This window comes from Cibotium barometz, chromosome 65 (assembly GCF_041138505.1).
Source record: "Cibotium barometz isolate CiBa-2024 chromosome 65, ASM4113850v1, whole genome shotgun sequence".
Classification (NCBI taxonomy): Eukaryota; Viridiplantae; Streptophyta; class Polypodiopsida; order Cyatheales; family Cibotiaceae; genus Cibotium; species Cibotium barometz.
Genome location: NC_141110.1, coordinates 18,742,612 through 18,765,959, shown reverse-complemented (window position 1 = coordinate 18,765,959; position 23,348 = coordinate 18,742,612). Strand labels below are relative to the sequence as shown.

Sequence of the window (23,348 nt, the reverse complement as noted above, 5' to 3'; positions counted from 1 at the left end):
CTTGATGGTCCGAAGTAAGAGATATTAGAAGCTCATTGGAGCTTCCAACCATCACTTTCACAAGATCCACAAACTTTTTTGCTTGCCATATCTTGAGAAGGTTCAATGGGCAAGCAAAAATGCTTGTTGACCATTCAAATAAAAGAGAGAATTGAAGCCATAATTAGAGAGAGACAAAGTTAGAGAGAGAGACTATTAGAGAGAGAGTGTGTGTGTGTTAAAGACGGATAGAGTTAGAGAGAGAGACATAGTTAATGAGCTAGAGAGAGAAATAGAGGGAGTTAGAGAGAGTATTATTGATTACGAGAGTTCAAGAGATATACTATTATAGATTATTAGAGAGAGAGAGAGAGAGAGAGAGAGAGAGAGAGAGAGAGAGAGAGAGAGAGAGTTATAGTGAGAGTGAGTGACAGTGAGAGCTAGATAGAGTTACAAAAAGTTAGAGAGAGAGAAAGAGTTAAAGAGGGAGAGGGAGAGTGAGAGTGAGAGTGAGAGAGTTAGAAAGAGTTACATAGACTGAAAGAAAGGTGGAGAGAGAGAGAGAGAGAGAGAGAGAGAGAGAGGGAGACATAGTTTTAGATAAAGTTCATGAGAGAGAGAGAGAGAGAGAGAGAGAGAGAGAGAGAGAGAGAGAGAGAGAGAGAGTTAGTTAGATAAATAAATAGAGGGGTGGAGAGAGAGAGAGAGAGAGAGAGAGAGAGAGAGAGTTAGATAAATAAATAGAGGGTTGGAGAGAGAGAGAGAGAGAGAGAGAGAGAGAGAGAGTTACAAAGTTCAAGAGAGAGATAGAGAGAGAGTGTGTGTTAGAGAGAGAGTTATTGAAGACATAATTAGAGAGAGACACTATTAGAGAGATAGAGTCAGAGAGAGAGGAGGAGAGAGAGAGAGAGAGAGAGAGAGAGAGAGAGAGAGTGGGAGAGAGTTAGGGATAAAGAGTTATAAAGAGAGTGAGTGAGAGTGAGAGGTAGAGAGAGTTATAGAAAGTTAGAGAGAGAAAAAGAGTTAGATAGAGAGTTAGAGAGGGAGAGTAAGAGAGTAAGAAAGAGCTGCATAGGGTGAAAGACAGTTGGAGAGAGAGAGAGAGAGGGGGGGGGAGGGAGGGAGGGAGGGAGGGAAAGCTAGAGAGAAACGTAGGTTGAGATAATGTTCGCGAGAGAGAGAGAGAGAGAGAGAGAGAGAGAGAGAGAGAGTGTGTTAGAGAGAGAGAGAGAGAGAGAGAGAGAGAGAGAGAGAGAGAGAGAGAGAGAATTAGAGAGAGTAAGAGAAAGAGTTCACGAGTTCGAGAGAAATACATGGAGTTAAGAAATATTGAAAGACACAAAAAGAGAGTTAAAGAGTAAGAGAGAGAGAGAGATTAATAGAGAGAGAGAGAGAGAGAGAGAGAGAGAGAGAGAGAGAGAGAGAGAGTTAGCAAGTTAGAGAGAGAAATAGAGCAGGTAGAGCGTAACAGACATTGAGAAAGTTAAGAGAGAGAGAGAGAGGAAGAGACGTAAAAGTGAGTTAGAGATAGAGAGAGAGTGTTTAGAGAGTTAGAGAGATAAAGAGGGAGAGAGGAGAGAGAGAGAGTTACAAAGCTCAAGAGAGAGTTAGAGAGAGACAGAGTTACAAAGTTCAAGAGAGAGTTAGAGAGAGATACAAAATTAGAGAGAGAGAGAGAGAGAGAGAGAGAGAGAGAGAGAGAGAGAGAGAGAGAATGGAGAGAAATAGAGGGGGGCAAAGAGTAAGAGCCAATGAGAAAGTTAACGAGAGAGAGAGAGAGAGAGAGAGAGAGAGAGAGAGAGAGAGAGAGGTAAAAATGAGTTAGAGATAGAGAAAGTGTGTTTAGAGAGTTAGATAGAGGAAGTGTGTTTAGAGGGTTAGAGAGAGAAAGTTTTATAGTTTAAGAGAAATTGAGTTAGAGAGATAAAGAGAGAGACAGAGAGAGAGAGAGAGAGAGAGAGAGAGAGAGAGAGAGAGAGAGGTATTAAGTTCAAGAGAGTTAGAGAGTTAGAGAGAGAGTTACAAAGTTCAAGAGAGAGTTAGAGAGAGAGAAAGTTACAGAGAGAATTGAAGACATAAATAGAGCGAGACAAAGCTAGAGAGAGAGACTGTTAGAGAGAGAGAGAGAGAGAGAGAGAGAGAGTGTGTTAAAGACGGATAGAGTTAGAGAGAGAGACATAGTTGGCGAGCTAGAGAGAGAAATAGAGGGAGTTAGAGAGAGTAAGATTGATTACGAGAGTTCGAGATATACTATTATAGAGCATTAGAGAGAGAGAGAGAGAGAGAGAGAGAGAGAGAGAGAGAGAGAGAGAGAGAGAGAGAGCTAGAGGGAGACGTAGTTTTAGATAAAGTTCGTGAGAGAGAGAGAGAGAGAGAGAGAGAGAGAGAGAGAGAGAGAGTTACAAAGTTCAAGAGAGAGAGAGTGTGTGTGTGTGTTAGAGAGAGAGTTATTGAATACATAATTAGAGAGAGACACTATTAGAGAGATAGCGACAGAGAGAGGGAGGAGGGGGGAGAGAGAGAGAGAGAGAGAGAGAGAGAGAGTAAGGGATAAAGAGTTATAAAGAGAGTGAGTGAGAGTGAGAGGTAGAGAGAGTTACAGAAAGTTAGAGAGAGAAAGAGAGAGAGAGAGAGAGGGAGGGAGGGAGGGAGAGAGAGGGGAGGGAGGGAGGGCGAGAGAGAGAGAGAGAGAGAGAGAGAGAGAAATGTATACCTTCCTAGATGGATTCAGTGGATACAACCAAGTAAAATTGGCACCCAAAGACCAAGATAAGAGTGCCTTCATTAATGGAATGGATGTATTCATGGCCACAGCTATGATGTTTGGTCTAAAGAATGCCCTAGCAACATTTCAAAGGGTGGTACAAGAAATATTCTATGATTACTGTTGATAGATTTTATGAAGGTTTTGGTGGATGACTTTAGCATAGTTGGCGAAAGGGTCAACATACATTCCATCTAAGGCTATGTTTACAAAGATGCACGGACATAAGGCTAAAGTTGAACCCTACTAAATGCACATTTGCTATAAAATCAAGGGTCCTATCAGGACATAGTTTCAAAGGAAGGTTTGACTATAGACCCAAAAAAGTTATAGGCCATCATAGAAATGCCACCACATACAGATTTGAATTCAGATATGGCTCGGAGGCACATCAAATCAGACTCGGCTGGCCCAAACATTTATGGAGAAAGTAAAAATTCAAGACTTTGAAAACGTTCTTACTCCATTATTTCACTCTTGGAAGTTGAAGCGCTTTGAAGGAGAGTCCTTTGGGGACTACACAATGAGAACGGTGACATTTTACTCCTCTTTCTCTCTCCGCCCCTGTTTTTTTTCAAGATCACCTATGAAAAGGAGATGCTTTTTGGTTGAAAGTTTTTATATACCAGCAGATCGATTTGACGCTTCTCAGAGTGCACCCTAAGTAGGTACTGATTAATATCTCTGCCTAGTGGATTTTCTCTGGAGTACTGGTGTAGCAGTTTTTGCATTGGGCTCCTAGCAAGAGATCCCAGTTCAAGTCCTATTCCCTGCCCTTTAGTGCAATCACATCTATCATGCTGTCTTGGCTATGACGCATATGCTGAGGTGTAATGAAGAGAACTGAAAGGTGGTGCGTTACGCGTATGCTGATGTGCAGCTCTCACAGTGGAGCTTAAGCTAGACACAAAAGGTGACCGCCAAAAACTGTCTGGAGGTTATGGATATACAAGGTTGCTTGGCCTTCATTGATTGAGCTTGTGTTGCACTCAGAGTACTGAATTGGACCTACTGGTACAGCTATGGGTATAACGTACACCATCCACAAAGTCTGTTTATAAAGAAGCCATCAGTGGGCTTGAATCCCAAAGGATTTGCTCCTTCTTGTAGATTGCATGCATATGATGCCTATCAGTGCCTTTTTTTCCCCCTTTCTCTAGGAGGTTGAGAATAGTGCACATAACTATCGAGCACACAAGCAGTTATTGCAGTTGTAACTCTGTAGCAGTGCAAGCTGCCTCATGAGTTTAACGCCCAGAGAGAGGTGGGCCTAGAACAGTAGGGAATCCAATAGATATGATTCCCCACATCTGGAAGTGTTTCTCCTCAAAGCAGGGTGTAACTCCCTAGTTCAAGCACCGTTTCAAAACTTCTCACCTTTCCAACCACTTCATCTAACAAGGAATTTGTGAATGGCAAGGAAAAGGAATCAGGTACTTGGCTACATTGAGCCTCTTGTAATCCACACAAACCTTGATCTTCATGTTCTTCTTAGAACAATCATAATAGGTGATATCCATGTTGCTTTTTCGATCGAGTATATGAATCCCACTCTGAGGAGTCTATAAATCCCACTCTGAGGAGTATATGAATCTGTTCTTTCACCTATTTTGCATAATTTGGGTTCATTTGGTGCCATTGCTATCAAATTGGTACTACCCCTTCTTTTAAATTAATTTGAAGTTGGTAAAATTTGGGGTCTATACCTTCCATGTCTTGATATGATCATGCAAATACATCTTGTTACTCCATTAGGAGCTATTTTAGATGTTCTTTGAATCTTCTTCTAATTTTGCACACATTTTCACCATTTTTTCTTCCCCCTCATCCTTGAGGTTCACCTATATAAGTTGATCTTGCTTCTCCCTGGGGGGGAGGCTTCCATTTTTCTCTCATCCTGTTCTTTCAACCATTTCACCCAATCCACTAGCGCCTTAATTTCAGGCATTTCCTATTCCCCATTTACCCCTTCCACTACAGCTTGTGTGAGCCGTGATTGGCTTCTAGAGTCTTGGCTTTTGTGCTTCTTCAAGGGCTTTTTTCTCATCTTCTATTGGGAGTCACTTTTTACCTTGTAAATCCCATTCGTAAATCCCGTATTCATTCCTTTTTTCATATGTCTTCACTATTTCATTAATATGTATCATGAAGAGAGGTACTAAATGCAGGTTTTCTTTTAGTAATATCTTCTTTTCATTTTTGGGTTTCTTAACCCTCCCCTTTATGGTTCCGGGTTTTACCATTTTTGGAGTTCCCTTTGGATTTTCTTCAATAGCCTCTCTTGGCCCATTCCAAAGTCCTTTTGGACTCACTACCTTGGGCATCTCTATCCCATTTTCCACATGTATCATTTCATTTAGGTCTATTGCACTAGGGTGATCAATCCCGATGCTCATCATTCACTCGAGGCTCCTTGGGCCTGGCATTCCTTGCATCTCTAGCTCATGTTTCTTTTGCTCGAGGATCCTTGGGCTTGGCATTCTCGGCATCTTTGGTCCTATATAATTTTTCTCAAGTCTCTTTGGACTTGGCTCTCGCGGAATCTCTGGCCTTGGAAAATTTTGCTTAAGTCTCTTTGGACTTGGCTCTGCTGGCGTCTCTAGCCGTGTATAATTTTTCATTCTATTTCTTAATTGATTTCTCAATTCTCGGATGGCTAATTCTTGTTCTACCAATTTAGTTGCCAACTTCTAAACTTGTGCTTGCTCCTCCCATGGGGTTGTGGCCCCTTGTTCTTTCTCTTCCAAGGAGGTCTCCTACATAATCTTCATTTTTTGTGCCCTTGTGATGAGCAACAATAGCTTCTCTGCCATTGGTTGATCCACTTCCTAGATTTCCACTATTTGGACATTTGCTAGTCTAATCATGAGCTTATCTATCTCTTGTTGGCTTCATGCTTGATCCTTAAAGGATAATCCCTACTTATGTGTCTGGGTACATGACAATAGTAGCATGCCCATGCATTGGTTATATCTCTAGTATTGATTTTTACCATGCCCTCTACCCTAGTACCTACCTCTTCCCCTTCCTCTATAACTAGGGGTTGCCACTTGGTGTCCTAACCCTCTAGTTGATGGACTTCGGCTACTCTATTCTTCATGTTGTACCAACAGTTGCCTGTAGAGTGATTGTACATTAGAAAAATTGCATAGGTAAGAGGGGTGGTGCATTGTTCTTTGACATGTTCTTCTATTTTAAATTGACTGCAAAATACACCTTTCCAAAAGTTTGCCTGCATATTGGCTTCCTTTTTCTTGTATTCTTCCATTTGGGCTTGAACATCTTCCACAATGCTTGGATTTTTTATTTTAGATTTTTCTTTTAAGCTCTTTTGTTTTTTTTCCCTTTTTCTTCCTCACTATCATTAGATTTTGATGAGATCTAAATTCTTCTGATTTGCTTGAGCCTTTCCGTGTTGAACACTTTATTTTCTTTCTTCCCTTCTCCATAGGCCTTCTTTCAACCAATTTTGCTTCTTCCACCATTGTGTCAAAATCTTGTTCTATTTCAATCTTCTGGGTGTTTAGTACAACATGTCCTATGGGGTTCAAACCTGCAATGCTTCCACTAGTTGTTGAAATGATGGCTTCACGGGTTCTTCCACCCTTCGTCTCATGCTCAGTAGTTTGAAGGCATATGCTTCCACATTCATAAGTTTCTCCCTCAAAAGTGTTGGAATGATGAAGGTTGTACCAAGAATACCATTTTGTTGCTCTTTTTTTGTTGAAAGTGTTTACAAAGGCATCTTTCTTAAGCTACTCCATCTCTTCCACTAGCATGGCGGAGTCCCGTGGTTATGCCAACCTCTAATAATGTTCAAACTGCTGCACGTGCAAATTAGGACATTCAGAGTCCTGTCTCGAGAACAAGGGAAGATTTTTAGACATTGCTTTTGTGCTCTTCTCCAGTTCTTTGGGCATCGCTTGAACTTCTTCTTGATTTTGGGGTACCTCCGGTTGGTTTGCTCTCGAAAGAAGGATTTCAGGTTCCTTTTGATGAAAAATGTGTTGTCCTTCTACTACCAATCCTAAGTGAGGATACCGCACTTCAATTACCAATTCGGAGGAGCCTTCCCTTGTTACTACTTCTACCTATTCATTGTTCTTTCCTCATTTCACAGGCTTCTCTCGTTGCCTATCGGCCCCCATTTTTGGAGCTATTGTTTTGGAGTATCAGGATGATCTTTGGGCGGCTAGTTGATGATAATTTTCCCAGCAAAATCACCAAAGTTTTGCCTACTTAGGAAGATAATCCCTTCTAGAAGAGGCAATGTACAAGAGGAGGTCCCAAGGTGGACTCTTCACCAATGTGTGTCTCCTTGAATCCTCACTCTCTCTCACTCACTCTCTCTCTCACACACACACACACACACACTCTCTCTCTCTCTCTCTCTCTCTCTCTCTCTCTCACCAAACACAGGTTAGTATGAGCATCCCTTAGAATTACCTCAGGGTTAGACAAATAGCAATCAAAGATACACAACTAGACATTCACAACACCTTGCTTCTATTAATACTTGATGTGACAAGGCTATGAAGACAAGGCCCTTGCCACCAAAAGTGGCAACCTCTACCATTGTCAACTGGCCCTTTTATATCTATCTCTGCTGTAGTTCCAAAACACACGACTACTCCACTTGCGGAGTGGCCTTTCGTAACAATAATTTGTTATACATTCATTACCTTAGTTTGATAGCAGGCCCCTGTGAGTCTATTAACAAGGGGTGGTTCTTGAGAGTCAACAACTTCTTTTGTAGAAGAAGCTCCATTGCATCATATTTTCCTTCATGTGGATTTAGGGTTTCGCAATGCTGATGGGCTTCGAAAATCACAACTTGGTGAAGATCTTATACGCCATTCTAAAATAAGAGAACCAAGTTTAGAGCATGGCTTATCATTTTAGCCACATCGGGTATCTTAATACTGGTTTGGTAGCTCAATAGGACATAGAACTGTCCTTTTGATGTTTTGGGCAAAAATTCATAACTAAGCATGTAGATAGTTTGTTGATACATCCCTTTTGGACATTGATATAGACCTATTAGGCCATCTTTAGAAAACATAAGTAGTATCAAAGGGCATTAATTCCAAGTAGAAGAGGTGGCTATAAAATTTTGGTACTTTAAAGTTCAACACAATGGGAGAACTCCATTTTGAATTCTGATGCACTATACTAAAAAGAAGAAATTGTTTCAATGAGAAAAGAATTTTAAGATTCACCTTCAAGGATTGGAACCATGTAGCAACATTAAAAATGTTGATATGTGATTTATTTATTATGTAAGTATAGTGGTTAAAATTTTAAGATTCACCTTCAAGGATTGGAACCATGTAGCAACATTAAAAAATGGTGATATGTGATTTATTTATTATGCAAATATAGTGGTTATTGAGTAAGTCTTATAGAGATTATCATTCTAATAGGCCATGTCAAATGTAGGCTTCTATTTGAAGAAGGGCAACTAATAAAGATATGAGTGGTTCTTCCCTATCTGTGTGACCGTCTCCATACACCAGGTTCTTATTGCTGTGTGTGTAATTCTGTGTGTGTGCAGGCTGCATACAGCAGCCGTTGCCTATTTCTACAAGGGGAGCCATTTGGCAGGGAGGAAGGTAGCGTAGACGATCTGGAGGACGTCAATGTACCAGCCCTGGCGGCCTCTAAAGCCCAATATGAATGATCCCGTAGGCAGCTTCCAGCTGAAGTACTGGCTGCCAGTGCGGCCGCCAAAGATGGACTCACCGCTGTCAAGTCCTACGTGGAGCCTAGTCACCACTTTACCAGGAGCCATGCTCGGCACGTCGCCATAGTAGCCGGAAATAGTGGTGATAGTGCGCCCAGGCCTCACCACCAGCTGTGGGCTGAGTTGGCTACCGGGATCATGGTCCAGAGTGCCATGCTGGATGGTGTTTGAGCCCTTGTCGTCCGCGTAGGTTACAATGAGGCAGCTCACTAAGCGGGGGCTCGTGCACAATTGAACAGAAGAAATCCTTCTGTGCTGCTGAACATACGTGGTGAGATCGGCGTCATCAAATGGTGTATTTCCATGCCCGTCGTTGTCGCCGAAGACTTTCACTACATACTGAAGTGATGGGATGCCGTTGGCAATGGAAGGCACAACCAACGGTGCTGCAAGAGGCTGCGTGGGATCATTCTTATATGCAGACACCGTAGCTTGCACTTTTCTCTCGTCTGCATCAGCTTGTGCCTTCACAATGTTGAGGTTGGTGTCACCATCATAGCCACCATAGAGCCCGTACACCGTCTTGATGGCATTGATATCTGCCTGCAGCTCCTTGAGCTTGATCAAGGCCACAGAAGTTTCACTATTCGATATTATATCGCGGTTGCGGGCAACCACATTGAACGTACTACCCAATCCTGGAACACGCTCATAGCCTGTAGTAGTCCATTGGATGATCTCGGGGGCTGTGAGTGGCATGGAGGGGAATTTCAAGGCAAAGTCGGTGATGCAATCAGAGGAGGGGAATTCAGGATTGGCTATGCCAGACATGCTTTGCTCAAAAGAGATGCGACATTTCTGAGACGAATTAAGGCGGTTGATCTTTGCCTGCAAGAAACAGAGAAGTTTTAGACAAATTCTCACTACAATTTCCACTTTGTGGATTACGACAACATCACAAGCTTCCATAGGGAAGGCACTGCATACCTAGCTAGCTGCAGTTGGGAGCAGGCGACTACCAACCCAGTGGTGACAATCCCCTACCCCAACTGCACCTAGCTAGGTATGCAATGCCTTCTCTACCAAAGCTCCTGATATTGAATACTATAAGCTAAGGGAAGGAGCCCTTTTTCTCGCATGAGAACATGTCTAAAGCTTCATGTGCACATGCTACCAAAACAGGGCTCTATACACACAAACACACACACACATATGAAAGCTTCACACAAGTGTTGGTATGTAGGTTTAATGCTTAAGCGTTTGTTTTGGGGGGTTGGAGTAGAGGGTCATTAATATATAAATATACCATGTGAGTTCAACAGACGGGATTTTAAAAATCTTTGCTTTTATACATTTTTCATATAACCCTAGAGGAGGCTATTTGTACCTGTAGGGAGGCATCCACATTCACACCACTGATGATGCCATGCCCTGCAATCTGTGCATTCAGATATTGTTGAGACTCCCGTGATTCACAGTAGTAGCAGTAGACAACATAGTATTCGCCACCCATGGTGCGACTGGAAAGAAAGCTGTCGCCATAGATCTGCACAAAATCTCGCAGTTTTTGTGAGTCACCTTTGGGGGGTGGCTGTACACCTCGCTTGAGGCCTCGCACATTGGTCACCGTCTCTCGGCCTGCTGTGTGTCGGGCAAACACGACAATGGAGGTGCAGTGGGTGGTGAGTTTAAGTTTGTTGATGAGCTGCAGCTTCTCGGAGATGCTGCCGAGCAGGACATAGCTCACAGATAGGGACTGATTTACTTGCAAAGAGTCCAAGAGCTCCATCGTGGATGTGCAGATGTAGCAATTCACGAAGCTTTTGCTCCCCACGCTCTGACTATCGCCCTCCACTGCAATGTTCAACCCCTGCCCTCCCACCGTGTCGCATCCTTGGAACAAGGCAATTGGTTCCCGGGCGCTGACCCTGAGATATTGTCTGCCTTGCTGCTGCTTCGTCTGCACCAAGGACACCGGTTGCTCCTGTGCATCGCTGGCAGCCGGTCCCACTAGCTGCGCGGCCTGCCCCATCTCCCACCTTCAATATATATGCACCTAGTGTGAGATCTATAGAATGATTGTGTGATAGATAAGGGGAGAATGAGAGCGAAATAGAGAGAGTAAGGGGGAGAGAGAGAGATACAGATAGAGTGAGGGCAACACAAATGTGTTGATGCGTGTGTGAGAGAGCATACACACAAGAGTACTGAAGGAGAAGCTTGAAAGCATGAATGCTAAGTGCTTGAATTGCACTTGTGTGAAATGAGCTTCTTGGATTTATATACAAGTTGTAGTGGATTCTCTACAAGGGCGGTTCAAATCAAAAGGTGGGCAGCAAAGTATATTTCCGTGTTAAAAGAGGGCCCGCAGTGTTCTGTGTACTATTCCCACTCTATATCCACTATGATTCCTGTATTGCCGATTACAACATCATGAGCTTCGTGTTCTGTGGGGGAGGTGAGGCATACCTAGCCACTGCACCTAGCTAGGTATGTGGAGCAGCAGGGAGCCCCCTGCCCCCATTGCACCTAGCTAGGTATGGGGAGCCTTGCGGGCAAAAAGCTCATCATGTTTGAACACTATAAGGAAACATGAGGGAAAGGGGCCCTCTTTCCCAAAGCTTCTTGTGCTGTATACTACTCCCACGCTATATCCCTCGCGCGCAAGCATTGCCATCTAGTGTTCTGTAAATTCCATTCTATTCCCACTCTGGTTATTCTATATAGATGCACGCATGCTCTTATTTCTGCTCCCATTCTCTATCCCTCCCGTGCAAGCATGGCGCCATCATCTCGTGTTCTGTATTATATTCCCACTCTATTTATTCTATATTCCCGCAAGACCCACTCCCTCACGCGCAAGCATGCCATCTCGTACTATTTTGTATTCTATTCCCACTGTTTTTCAAGGTGATCTCACACACACACACACACACACACACACACACACACACACACACACACACACACACACACACACACACACACACACACACACACACCATGCCAGCGATGCACAGCAATTACAAGAAGCAAATTAAGAGGGAGAATATGTATGTACCCAATCTTTCTGTACAATCTCTCTCTCTCTCTCTCTTTCTCGCTCTCATCTCTCTCTCTCTCTCTCTCTCTCTCACACACACACACACACACACACATTTAGGCCTGGCCTATGGTCAAATCTTACATGTGTAAGATGTGACCATATAATGAAAAAGTTTAGTTCAAAAAATTTATATCTTGATTTCGTTTGAAAAAAAGATGTGACCATCGACCAGACGTGATAAAAAAAGATTCAAGTTCTTCTATATATATATCATCCTCACTGTTAGATTTTCTCATCTCCTCATCTTCAAATCTACTCCCCCTTCACTACATCATCTTATGTCTATAGAGCTTGGATCAATCTAAGAAAGCTGGCTCTCCATGAACCATCCGTTAGCACATAAGCATCTTCTAGCAACTGGTTTTTAATGAATTGCCAAGGTAAACAAATAGCTTTGAAAGGGGGAAAGATGTTAACCTTCAGACTGATGATCATTTTGGACCCTTAATACAAGAGATTCAAGCTCAAGTAAAGAAAAAATACTTGGAAGAGTATTTTATCAAAGATGGGTTACCATTCTTCAGAAATCGACTATGCATACCCATCTGCCTGAGACCACAAATTCTAAAGAAAGCACATAAATCTCTTCTTGCAACTCACCCAGGGTATCACAAGATATTTGCTTCTCTCAAGCAAAATTTCTTCTAGCCTAGAATGAAGAAAGATGTCTTGGAGTATGTTAATAAGTGCCTGACTTGCCAAAAAGTCAAAGCAGAGAGAGTTAAGATTCCAGGAAAGCTGCAAACCAATGGACATTCTCGAAATGAAGTGGGAATGCATTAGCATGGATTTCATATCAGGATTACCCCCCGACAACAATTGGGAATTTTGATTTAATCCTTGTTGTGGTGGATAAGTTAACCAAAGTAGCTCATCTTATTCTAGTCAAAACCATCGCAACTATAGTGGATATTGCCCAAATCTTCATAAAAGATATTGTTCAATTACATGGGATCCCTGCTAGAATAATCAATGATCAAGATGCCAAGTTTACCTCTAAGTTTTGGCAAGCTATGTTTCAATCTCTAGGCACTCAACTCAACCTCACTTCAAATTATCATGCAGAGACAGACGGGAAAACAAAAAGGGTGAATCAAGTAATTGAAGATATGCTAAGATCTTACTGTAGTCAGCAGCCCCATCTTTGGATTAAGTATCTTCCTTTAGTTGAGTTTGCCTACAACTTATCACATCCTGAAGTTTGGGAATTTCACCATTCAAAGCACTTTATGGTCAATATTGTCTAAAGCCTCTTAGAATGGCAGATCCGAATCTCCCAGTACCTACAAGTAAGAAAACCCTTGAAGAAATGGATCGCCAAATTCAAGCAATAAGGGAAAATATCAAGAGGACAAGTTGCAGAATGAAAAGTTAAACTGATCTGCTTAGATCCCCTAGAATTTTCAAAAAATGAGATAAAGTCTTTCTTAGGGTCAATCCAAAGAGAAGTTCCCTAAAGCTAGGAAAATTCAAGAAGCTAGCATACAGATATTGTTGTCCCTTTGAAATTCTAAAACACGCTTATAAGCTAGCCTTATCCCCTCACCTACATGTGCACAATGTCTTTCATGTCAGTTTGCTAAAAAAGTATGCTGTAGATCTAGTATATATTTTAAATGATGATGATATAATTCTTGTTACCTAGGAGGAGTTCCGAATAGAACCTGAGCAATTTTGGATATGAAGGTATGAAATCTATGCCACAGGACTATTCCTCGACTTCCTGGGAGGACTGGGATAATCTTGTCACACAATTTTCCCACCTTGCATGAATATCTATCCTATCTTTTCTAAATCTATAAGATCTTTTGTAAACTCCTATTATCAATGCTGCTAGTTTTGTTCCCTCTTAATTCTAGTGTCTTTTGATGATGTAATCTTTTGAAGATGAATATAATCTGATTTTTTATTTTTATCATAAAAACTCTTCTAAGTCCTTTCCTAAAAAAATTTCATTTTGGGGCAAACAAATGAATCAATAAAGAATCATCATATATAAGTTTGCAACACTTTATTAAAGATTTTGTGACCACAAGATTAAGAAAGTACTTACAAAGTACAAAAAGTGGAAGCCAATCTTCAGAGGACATTCAAAAAGAAATACTCAAGATAAGAAATACAGTATCATCCTTAGATTAAATATTCACTCATCATTAACCATAAGAAAATAAAGATACAACAAAGAAAGATATTATTAGAGCTCAAAGAGTCCATCCATTACATGATCACAAAAGTAGGACTCATAAGCAGGGCTCATATTAGGTCTTTCATCCATTGGAATAATCTGATGTGATAGTGTAACACCTAATTCACTAGTATGAAGTGATCTATCAAATGGGCCTCTAAGAGGTAAAACCAAAGTTGGGATAAAGGTAAATCTTTTGGTGAGGTAGAAACTGTGCTAATAAGAAGACTCACTTCGAAAAGCCCTCATTACATGTCCTCATCACATAATAGTACCTGGTACCTAAACCCATAGCCTCAATGACCATGGCCAATCGGACATTATTTAGAAAGTGGTCCCAACCCCAAAGAGTCACCCTGATCATGTCACGACAGGTCTTCCGTTTGGTCTGAGAAATGGAAGTTCCTAATTGAGGAAAGAGCAAATGCTCATATCTCTCCATGAAAGCTACTCGCCTATTGTAGATGACGAATAACCACAGATAAAATCAACGTTTGTTGCCATGGCGCCATCTAGTAACAAAAATCAATCATAAAGCAATAGTAAGAAAAGAAGGACTCACTAAGAGAACCATTAATTATATTCCTGACCAAGAAAATAAGGCACGACAAATAGACCTTTAAGATGCTCTTGATCAAAGGAGGACAAGATGAAAAACTCACTTATAAAGCTCGCAGAGGATACCAATGAAAAAGATAATGAGGATAATTTGGTAATGCAAAGAAAAACCTTACATCATGACTTATAAAGGGAGGAATAGCATAATCTAGAAGTCAAGTTATAAAAACTATATCTTATTATTAGAGAAGCCTAACCAACTTTCTTTATTATCTCTAGAGTTAAGCTGAGGACAGCTCTTTCTTTTTGTTGTTGGGAAGTTTGTAAGGGCCTTCTCTCTTATAGTCCCTTACTCTTGACCCAAGACAATGGCACGAGAGCTAGCTATCACTAGTGCATCTAAGTCCTCTTCCTAAGATAAAATAACTTAATTTTAAAAGGCAAAGCTAATTCAAGAACCATCCTTACCTGATTGTGGTAAGTTTTTAATTCGCAATCCTTGAAGCCCAAGGAGGATATGAGGGTAAAACACTTACTTTTCACATTAATTCTGGCAGCTCGCATTCTTTTCTATATTTGTAAAAAGGTTGAAAGTCACTTCACACCCCACTGGCCCCGCGACAATAAGCTGTGAGTCTCTCTAGCAAATGGATCCACCATTCAAATGGATGAGAAAATAGTGGATCTATCCTTTCAGCTAGAAGGCCATTTGACTCAGTAAAGATTTAGAATTCTCAAGTTGAGCAAGTTTGAAGAAATCTTAGGGATAGATTGGCTCAATAAGAATAAAGCAAACATCCATTGTAGCCAAGGTATCATTTCTTTTCAATGCTCCAATGGTGAGCTAAATTCCAAGGTAGAGCAGGGGAAAGCTCCCTTAAGGGTAGTTAAGATCAATCGATTAGTCAAAGGGTTAAATAAAGGATTGCCAATTTATGTTTTGAAACTCAATAAGCCCGAGATAGAAGCCGATGGATTAGAACCTGAGTGGTTGAGTGAGTACACATTTTTTGAGAGGAATTGTCAAACCTTCCTCCACCTAGGGAGTTGGTGTACGAAATTGAGCTTATTCTAGGAGCCCAACCAATAGGAAGAACTCCTTACAAGATGTCGCCATCTAAATCTCTAGAGTTGAAGAACCAGCTAATGTAACTATTAGAGCAAGCCTTCATCAAACCCAGTGTTTCTCCTTAGGGTGCTCCTGTGCTATTCCAGAAAAAGAAGGATGAAACTTTCAGACTCTGCATAGATTTTCGATGCTTAAACCAATATACATTCAAGAATAAATATCCCTTGTCTCGCATAGATAAACTGCTTGATCGACTAGGTGGTGCCAAATACTTTTCCAAGATAGATCTTAGATCAGGGTACTACCAAGTCTGAATCAAAGAAGAAGATATTCCCAAGATAGCTTTCAACACCACATTCGGGCATTTTGAGTTTAAAGTCGTGCCTTTTGGCCTAACAAATTCCCCTACTACCTTCAACAGTCTGATGTAACAGATCTTTTTAGGAAAGAGCTGGATGATTTTGTTTTGGTCTTCTTTGACGACATTCTAGTCTACTCAAAAACTAGAGAAGATCACGAACAGCATTTATGCCATGTCTGTAAGATCCCTGTTCCCACCGAGCAACGGATTCAGGTACTGGCAGCGGAAGTAGCGCTTCTCGCGCGGGACAGGGGTCCCACACTCGGGGCCTCGTCCACGGATATCCGGATAAGAGACTAATCCGTCGGTTATTCCAAAACCGAACCCGGAAAAACTTTCTTAACCGGAAGCACGGGCGATTCCACCAGGATAACTTTTTACTCTAACGTAGTCAAGATCATTTCTGATCGAGATGATCCAATTACATCTATAAGATACTTAGTCAGTTCAAGGAAGAAACTTGCACTTGGATCATTGGGATCAACGCTTTTTTCCCCATTTAAGAGGCACAGCCGTTGATTCCTATCCATAGAACAGTTACTGTCCGGGATTTTTTTTTTCTATCGTAAAAACAAAAGTTTGAGTCTCGATTTACGGATCCATCAGTCCAGCCTAACCCCATCCAATCCCATGGGTTAGCCAACCGCCCAACCACTGTAGTGATGGGATCCAATTAAAAATTTGGTTAGGTTTTGTCCCGGGTACCAAGGAAAAGAGTTCCAAGGCCCCCTAGCCGGATGTTCATGCAAAATAAAACTAGTCACACCACTCACACACCCAAAATGAAATTGCCTTTTTCAACCAGATTCAACCAGTTTAAAACAATCCTTTAATAAAACCATAGTATCATTGATCACCATCTTCCAATTTATCCAATTGATTCTTAATTTTCCATCATTCCTTCATCAGAGTATCTATGGCATCATTGGCAACTAGAACGCTCAGGAGCCGTTTCGATAGTTCCTAGCCCATAATACTTGGCAATATAATCACTTAACAAGATGGACTCTCGTTGAAGATCAGCAAGATCAACCAACAGATCCATATAAGGAGCCATGGACTCATCCATTGAAGACCAGCAAGGTCAATCAACCAGATCCATGCTCGATTTCAGAAAACAACTCCAACTCTGTTCCAATATCTTCCTCGACGCACGCGTGGGTATCCTAGGCAACCCAGAGCCCGAGCACCGTATGGTCAGCACCCTCTAGGATCCTTCGCAGGTAACCTAGCGCTTCACGCATAGGCCGCTTCCTTGGCCCCTCATCCACCGTACCGGAAGCTCACCATTTTAATCGCACCGAGGCTGGTCAAGACCTCGGCCGACCTTGCTACGCGAGACGTCCTTCATTGACTCCCCGTCAGCAGTTGCAACTTTACCATCACGACTTTAATCACAAGACGGTCAAAATGCTCCCCCCAGCATTCTTGACATAAAACAATCATTTACAAACAGCATTTACAAACAGTATTTACAAACAGTTTACAACACAATTTCTATTTTAACTTTCATTTTTCCACATTATCCCTCATCAATCTACATTACTTATTCCATATTCCATTTATATGTATACTCATCCCATCACATCATTTCCATCTCATCACTTCAGATTCCCTCACATCACATATCGTACATTCACATCCATACATCCACATCTATATGCGTACATTCACATCTACATGCATACTTCTACATCTCTATGTATACATCCACATCCACATTCACATTCACCTCCATACATCTACATCTATATGCATACATCCACCTCCACATTCACATCCACATCTATACATCTACATCTACATGCATACATCCACCTTTACATCCACATCTACATCTATACACCTACATCTACATGCATACATCCACATCTCCATTCACATCTACATCTATACATCTACATCTACATGCATCCATCCACCTCCACATCCACATGTACATCTATACATCTACATCTACATGCATACATCCATATCTCCATTCCCATCTACATCTATACATCTACATCTACATGCATCCATCCACCTCCACATCCACATCTACATCTATACATCTACATCTACATGCATACATCCACATCTACATGCATACATCCACATCCACATCTATACATCTACATCTACATGCATACATCTACATCTCCATTCACATCTACATCTATACATCTACATCTACATGCATCCATCCACATCTCTATTTACATCCTCATCTATACATCTACTTCTATTTACATCCTCATCTATACATCTACTTCTACATGCATACATCCACATCTCCATGCATACATCCACCTCCACATTCACACTCACATCCATACATCTACATCTACATGCAAACATCCACATCTCCATGCATAATAAAATTCTTTTAATTAATCTAGGATGATAGTTCCTAGAATATGGTAGGAAGTCCTCTTTTTATGAAATTATTTTATGCGTAATTTCTATAAAAATTTTGCCATAGCTCCGCTACTATGACTGATAAATCTCAATTTTTTTCTAAGAGATAAGGCTCATTATTAAAGAAATAATTAGAATGGTCTCTAATTGGATCATCAATCCATAATGGTCTCTAATTGGATCATTAAGAAAACAATTAGAATGGTCTCTAATTGGATCATCAATCCATAATGGTCTCTAATTGGATCATTAAGAAAACAATTAGAATGGTCTCTAATTGGGTCATCAATCCATAATGGATTGAATCATCAATGTGCATAAACTAAAAGCATAGCAAAAAGCCATTAATTTGGCCTCAAGCATAGCTTAATCTTGGATTAAGGAAAAGCTTTATGAAAAGCTTCATTTGGATTAAGAATGGGTCATGAGTATGACCATTTCTTGAGTGAGAGAGAGAAATTATAAAAACCATTAGAATTTAACATAAATGGAAATTAACTTCTATAGCATTTATTAAATTATGTAACTCTTCACTACTATTCACCAATTAACTTCAATAGCATTTAAAAAACCATACCAATTAAACTTATCAAGCTTGAGAGGGGTTGAGAAGAGAGAAACATTGAGAATTTATAGAAAAGATCGTAATTCACTATACTTATCTTATAATTTGCTTGATTCTTTGTTCACGGTAGAGGCCCCCAACCAATCAATTGGTTTAGTATGTTGATGGAGCCACCAATGGAGATTGAAGAAGAAAGAAGTATAAAAAACTAGTGAATTATTAAAGAATTCACAGTTCTTGGCTTAGGTAGAGTAGAGTAACAAGGCATAAGACACTATATATTTTGGCTTAGGTGGAGTAGAGTAACAAGCATAAGACACTATATATTTTGGCTTAGGTGGAGTAGAGTAACAAAGCATAAGACACTATCTAATTTGGCTTAGGTGGAGTAGAGTAACAAGCATAAGAGACTATATATTTTGGCTTAGGTGGAGTAGAGTAACAAAGCATAAGAGACTATCTAATTTGGCTTAGGTGGAGTAGAGTAACAAAGCATAAGAGACTATATCTTTTTCAACAAGGGGAGGCTTCTATTTATAGGAAAATTTGAGCTCCTAACCAAACAAACCGATTCTAGAATTTTCCAAGTCAGTTTGGTCACTTTTTGACCATTTTTAGGTCAATTAAGCTAACTTTTTGGAACTAGACTTGAATGAGGAGAGAGGAGAGATGAAATATCTTAATTTTTATGAGTTTAAAACTCATTCAAGCATGTGAAATATGCACCTCCTTTAAAGAATTCCCCTTCCTTACATATGTGTCATAATGGAATCATTTTAATATTGCTCATAGTTTTTTACTAATAAGCCTTGTACATTTTCAACTCTTCATCTTATGTGAGCATTTAAGGGACTCCCCTTCCTTACATATGTGTCATAATAAAATCATTATTCCCAAAATATCTCATATTTTTAATATTGCTCATAGTTTTTTATTAATAACCCTTGTACATTTTCAACTCTTCATCTTATGTGAAATATGCACCTCCTTTAAAGAACTCCTCTTCCTTACATATGTGTCATAGTTTTTTTTTTAAACTAATAAACCTTGTACATTTTCAACTCTTCATCTTATGTGAAATATGCACCTCCTTTAAAGAACTCCCCTTCCTTACATATGTGTTTTTTTTACTAATAAACCTTGTACATTTTCAACTCTTCACCTTATGTGAACATTTACTCATTTTTGGATATTTTCTTTTTACAAATTGGATTTATCTCCTCCCTACACATGTATTGATGCTATTGGCCCATAGGAACCTTAATTGGACCATAGTCTAAAGATTTCTGAAAATTTAGACCCTTAGACTAAGGTTCTTTATACCTATTTCCAATTAATTTCAATTGCACATTGGAAAATTCTTTTTGAATTTCTGTTTCAGGGGAACTTATTTTAATAAGATGAGTTATTTTTCTATCCAAAAATATTCATAATCTGAATATTCTCTCTCTAGAATATTTTCTCTCTCTAGGTTAAAACAGTTAGAAACAAGGTCTTTATATTTCTGAAGAGGGATTGATTACAGGGGAAGATACTAGACATCAAGAAAGGGGGTCGGGGGAGGAATCTTACATTCTACCCCACTTAAAAAACGCGAGATGTCCTCATCTCGCAACTTGGGATAATTTCGCAAGATTCACGAATATGAGACTTAGAGAAAAATTTTAATCAAGATTAACCACCAAGAAAAGTCTTAAAGAGAGCAAGATTCAAAACAAGAACAAGATTTAAACTTTATTCATTCTCGGAACTTATACAGTAAAGATAGAAGAACTCTTGACACTTCCATAAGCCCGTCCATCATATGGTCACAAAAGCAGTCCTCACAAGCTGCACAAGTATAGGGTAACTCATCTATGGGAATGATTCTGCTGGTTATTGCCGCACCTATCTCAGTGGTATGAGGTGATCTAACAAAAGGACCTCTGAGAGGCAAGCCAAAAACGGGGTAAAGGCATATCTTCTCATGAGGAAGAAAACACGCCAGTAAGAAGACCCGCTCAGAAAATCCAAGATGCCTTGATCTCATGACGCAGTAGTATCGGGGACCCAAACCCAAAGCTTCAATAACCATGGCCAAGCGGACATTGTTACGAAAGTGCTGCTGTCCCCAGGGTGTTACCCTAGTTATGTTTTGATAGGTCCGCCATTTGGTTTGAGCTACAGAAGTTCCTAGGTGAGGAAAAAGTGAGCGCTCATACTGTTCTATAAAGTCTTTCTTCACAGACTCTCTTGCGTCTTGAAGGTGAGAAATCATCATGGATAAAACTAGTTCTTGTTGCCAAGCCATGAAGGAGATTAAAAAAGAAAGGAGATTGATGGGAGTAAGATTACTGTGAGCGACAAGTAAAAGTTACGACTTATATAAAGGAAGGAGCTAGCGTAACCTAGAAGCCAACGGTAACTTGCCACTGAAGTTTTACCGTCTTTCCATGATTTGAGTTTGACACATTTTTCTATAGAAGGCATTAAGAATTTTGAGAAGAGGAGATAAAAGAAACTTGTAGGCTAAGTCACCTACTTTCATTGAATTCAGATATAAGGTCACAATATCTGGAGGATAATTTCTTATACTCCCCAAGAGATAAAGAACTTCTTTTATTTTAGAGAGGGAATAATTATAAGATCAGAAAGGGAGATTCTTACTCCTGTATACCTCGAAGGCTGGGGAGGAATCTTACATTCTACCCCACTTAAAAAGTGCGAGATGTCCTCATCTCGCAAGGTAGAGGACAGCTCTTTTTCTTAAGATCCAATTTTATTCTGGGGTTCCTTATATTCTGGTCAACCCAACAGAACACTGGGATAAATATCCCTTATATAGAACTCATCATTAAATAACAATTCATTCAGATCATGTCATTCATATCTTTAACATGATAATGGTCCATTAGACCGAAAAGTTTCCTTCGGAACATTCCTCCACGGAAATTTCAGTCAAGCAAGTTCTCAATTTGACATCCCTTAACTTGATCTACCGGTCAAGTATTAACAGTAGCAATCTAACAGCACAACCCACTAACCTCATAGTGATTTGCTGAATTCATTATCATCATTCTAGTTATGAATATCATCACAGGGATTCGTCCCATTCCCCCTCATTGTGGTTTCATTATATTTCAACTGGTTTTTAAAAATCAACATTTTTCAATCAGCATTTTCAATCAGAATCCAAATCAATTCATCAATTCTCAAACAGAATTAAAAATCATATCAATCACATTCAAAATCATCATCTAGATAGCATTAACGCTTATAATTTGAAGTCTTAGATTTACTCGTATATACTGTCAGTAAAGAGCTGCAGTATACTCTCGGTATATACGGGTAGTCACGGCCCTTGGAATTATAAGATAATTACTATCATGTCTAGGCCTCAAGCAAGTCAGGGATTCTACATAATTGCGGTACTTCCATCTGAAGACCCAATTACCAAATTACAAATTTCAGTTTGAATATCAAATTGTATGAATTATCTCACACAATTATAACCCTTTTGTGTTTCTTGACAAATTTTTGATATATTTGTCTTCTCAGTTGATCTTTATTAACCAAATGCTCTGATACCAACTGTAAGATCCCTGTTCCCACCGAGCAACGGATTCAGGTACTGGCAGCGGAAGTAGCGCTTCTCGCGCGGGACAGGGGTCCCACACTCGGGGCCTCGCCCACGGATATCCGGATAAGAGACTAATCCGTCGGTTGTTCCAAAACCGAACCTGGAAAAACTTTCTTAACCGGAAGCACGGGCGATTCCACCAGGATAACTTTTTACTCTAACGTAGTCAAGATCATTTCTGATCGAGATGATCCAATTACATCTATAAGATACTTAGTCAGTTCAAGGAAGAAACTTGCACTTGGATCATTGGGATCAACGCTTTTTTTCCCATTTAAGAGGCACAGCCGTTGATTCCTATCCATAGAACAGTTACTGTCCGGGATTTTTTTTTTTCTATCGTAAAAACAAAAGTTTGAGTCTCGATTTACGGATCCATCAGTCCAGCCTAACCCCATCCAATCCCATGGGTTAGCCAACCGCCCAACCACTGTAGTGATGGGATCCAATTAAAAATTTGGTTAGGTTTTGTCCCGGGTACCAAGGAAAAGAGTTCCAAGGCCCCCTAGCCGGATGTTCATGCAAAATAAAACTAGTCACACCACTCACACACCCAAAATGAAATTGCCTTTTTCAACCAGATTCAACCAGTTTAAAACAATCCTTTAATAAAACCATAGTATCATTGATCACCATCTTCCAATTTATCCAATTGATTCTTAATTTTCCATCATTCCTTCATCAGAGTATCTATGGCATCATTGGCAACTAGAACGCTCAGGAGCCGTTTCGATAGTTCCTAGCCCATAATACTTGGCAATATAATCACTTAACAAGATGGACTCTCGTTGAAGATCAGCAAGATCAACCAACAGATCCATATAAGGAGCCATGGACTCATCCATTGAAGACCAGCAAGGTCAATCAACCAGATCCATGCTCGATTTCAGAAAACAACTCCAACTCTGTTCCAATATCTTCCTCGACGCACGCGTGGGTATCCTAGGCAACCCAGAGCCCGAGCACCGTATGGTCAGCACCCTCTAGGATCCTTCGCAGGTAACCTAGCGCTTCACGCATAGGCCGCTTCCTTGGCCCCTCATCCACCGTACCGGAAGC

General features: G+C 40.4%; 1 protein-coding gene and 1 long non-coding RNA gene across 2 annotated transcripts; one reads left to right on the top strand and one right to left on the bottom strand.

Moving 5' to 3' along the window:
• Window positions 1-7,717: 7,717 nt before the first annotated feature.
• Window positions 7,718-8,550, top strand: LOC147603004 (uncharacterized). The gene is made up of 2 exons (XR_015265693.1): window positions 7,718-8,259; window positions 8,312-8,550. It is a non-coding gene; the product is annotated as an uncharacterized LOC147603004 (long non-coding RNA).
• Window positions 8,104-10,682, bottom strand: LOC147603003 (uncharacterized). The gene is made up of 2 exons (XM_086797230.1): window positions 9,814-10,682; window positions 8,104-9,314 (listed from the first exon to the last, which is right to left on the bottom strand). The coding sequence occupies exons 1-2, from the start codon at window positions 10,456-10,458 to the stop codon at window positions 8,325-8,327; spliced, it is 1,635 nt and encodes a 544-aa protein (XP_086653356.1). The 5' UTR covers window positions 10,459-10,682; the 3' UTR covers window positions 8,104-8,324.
• Window positions 10,683-23,348: the final 12,666 nt, after the last annotated feature.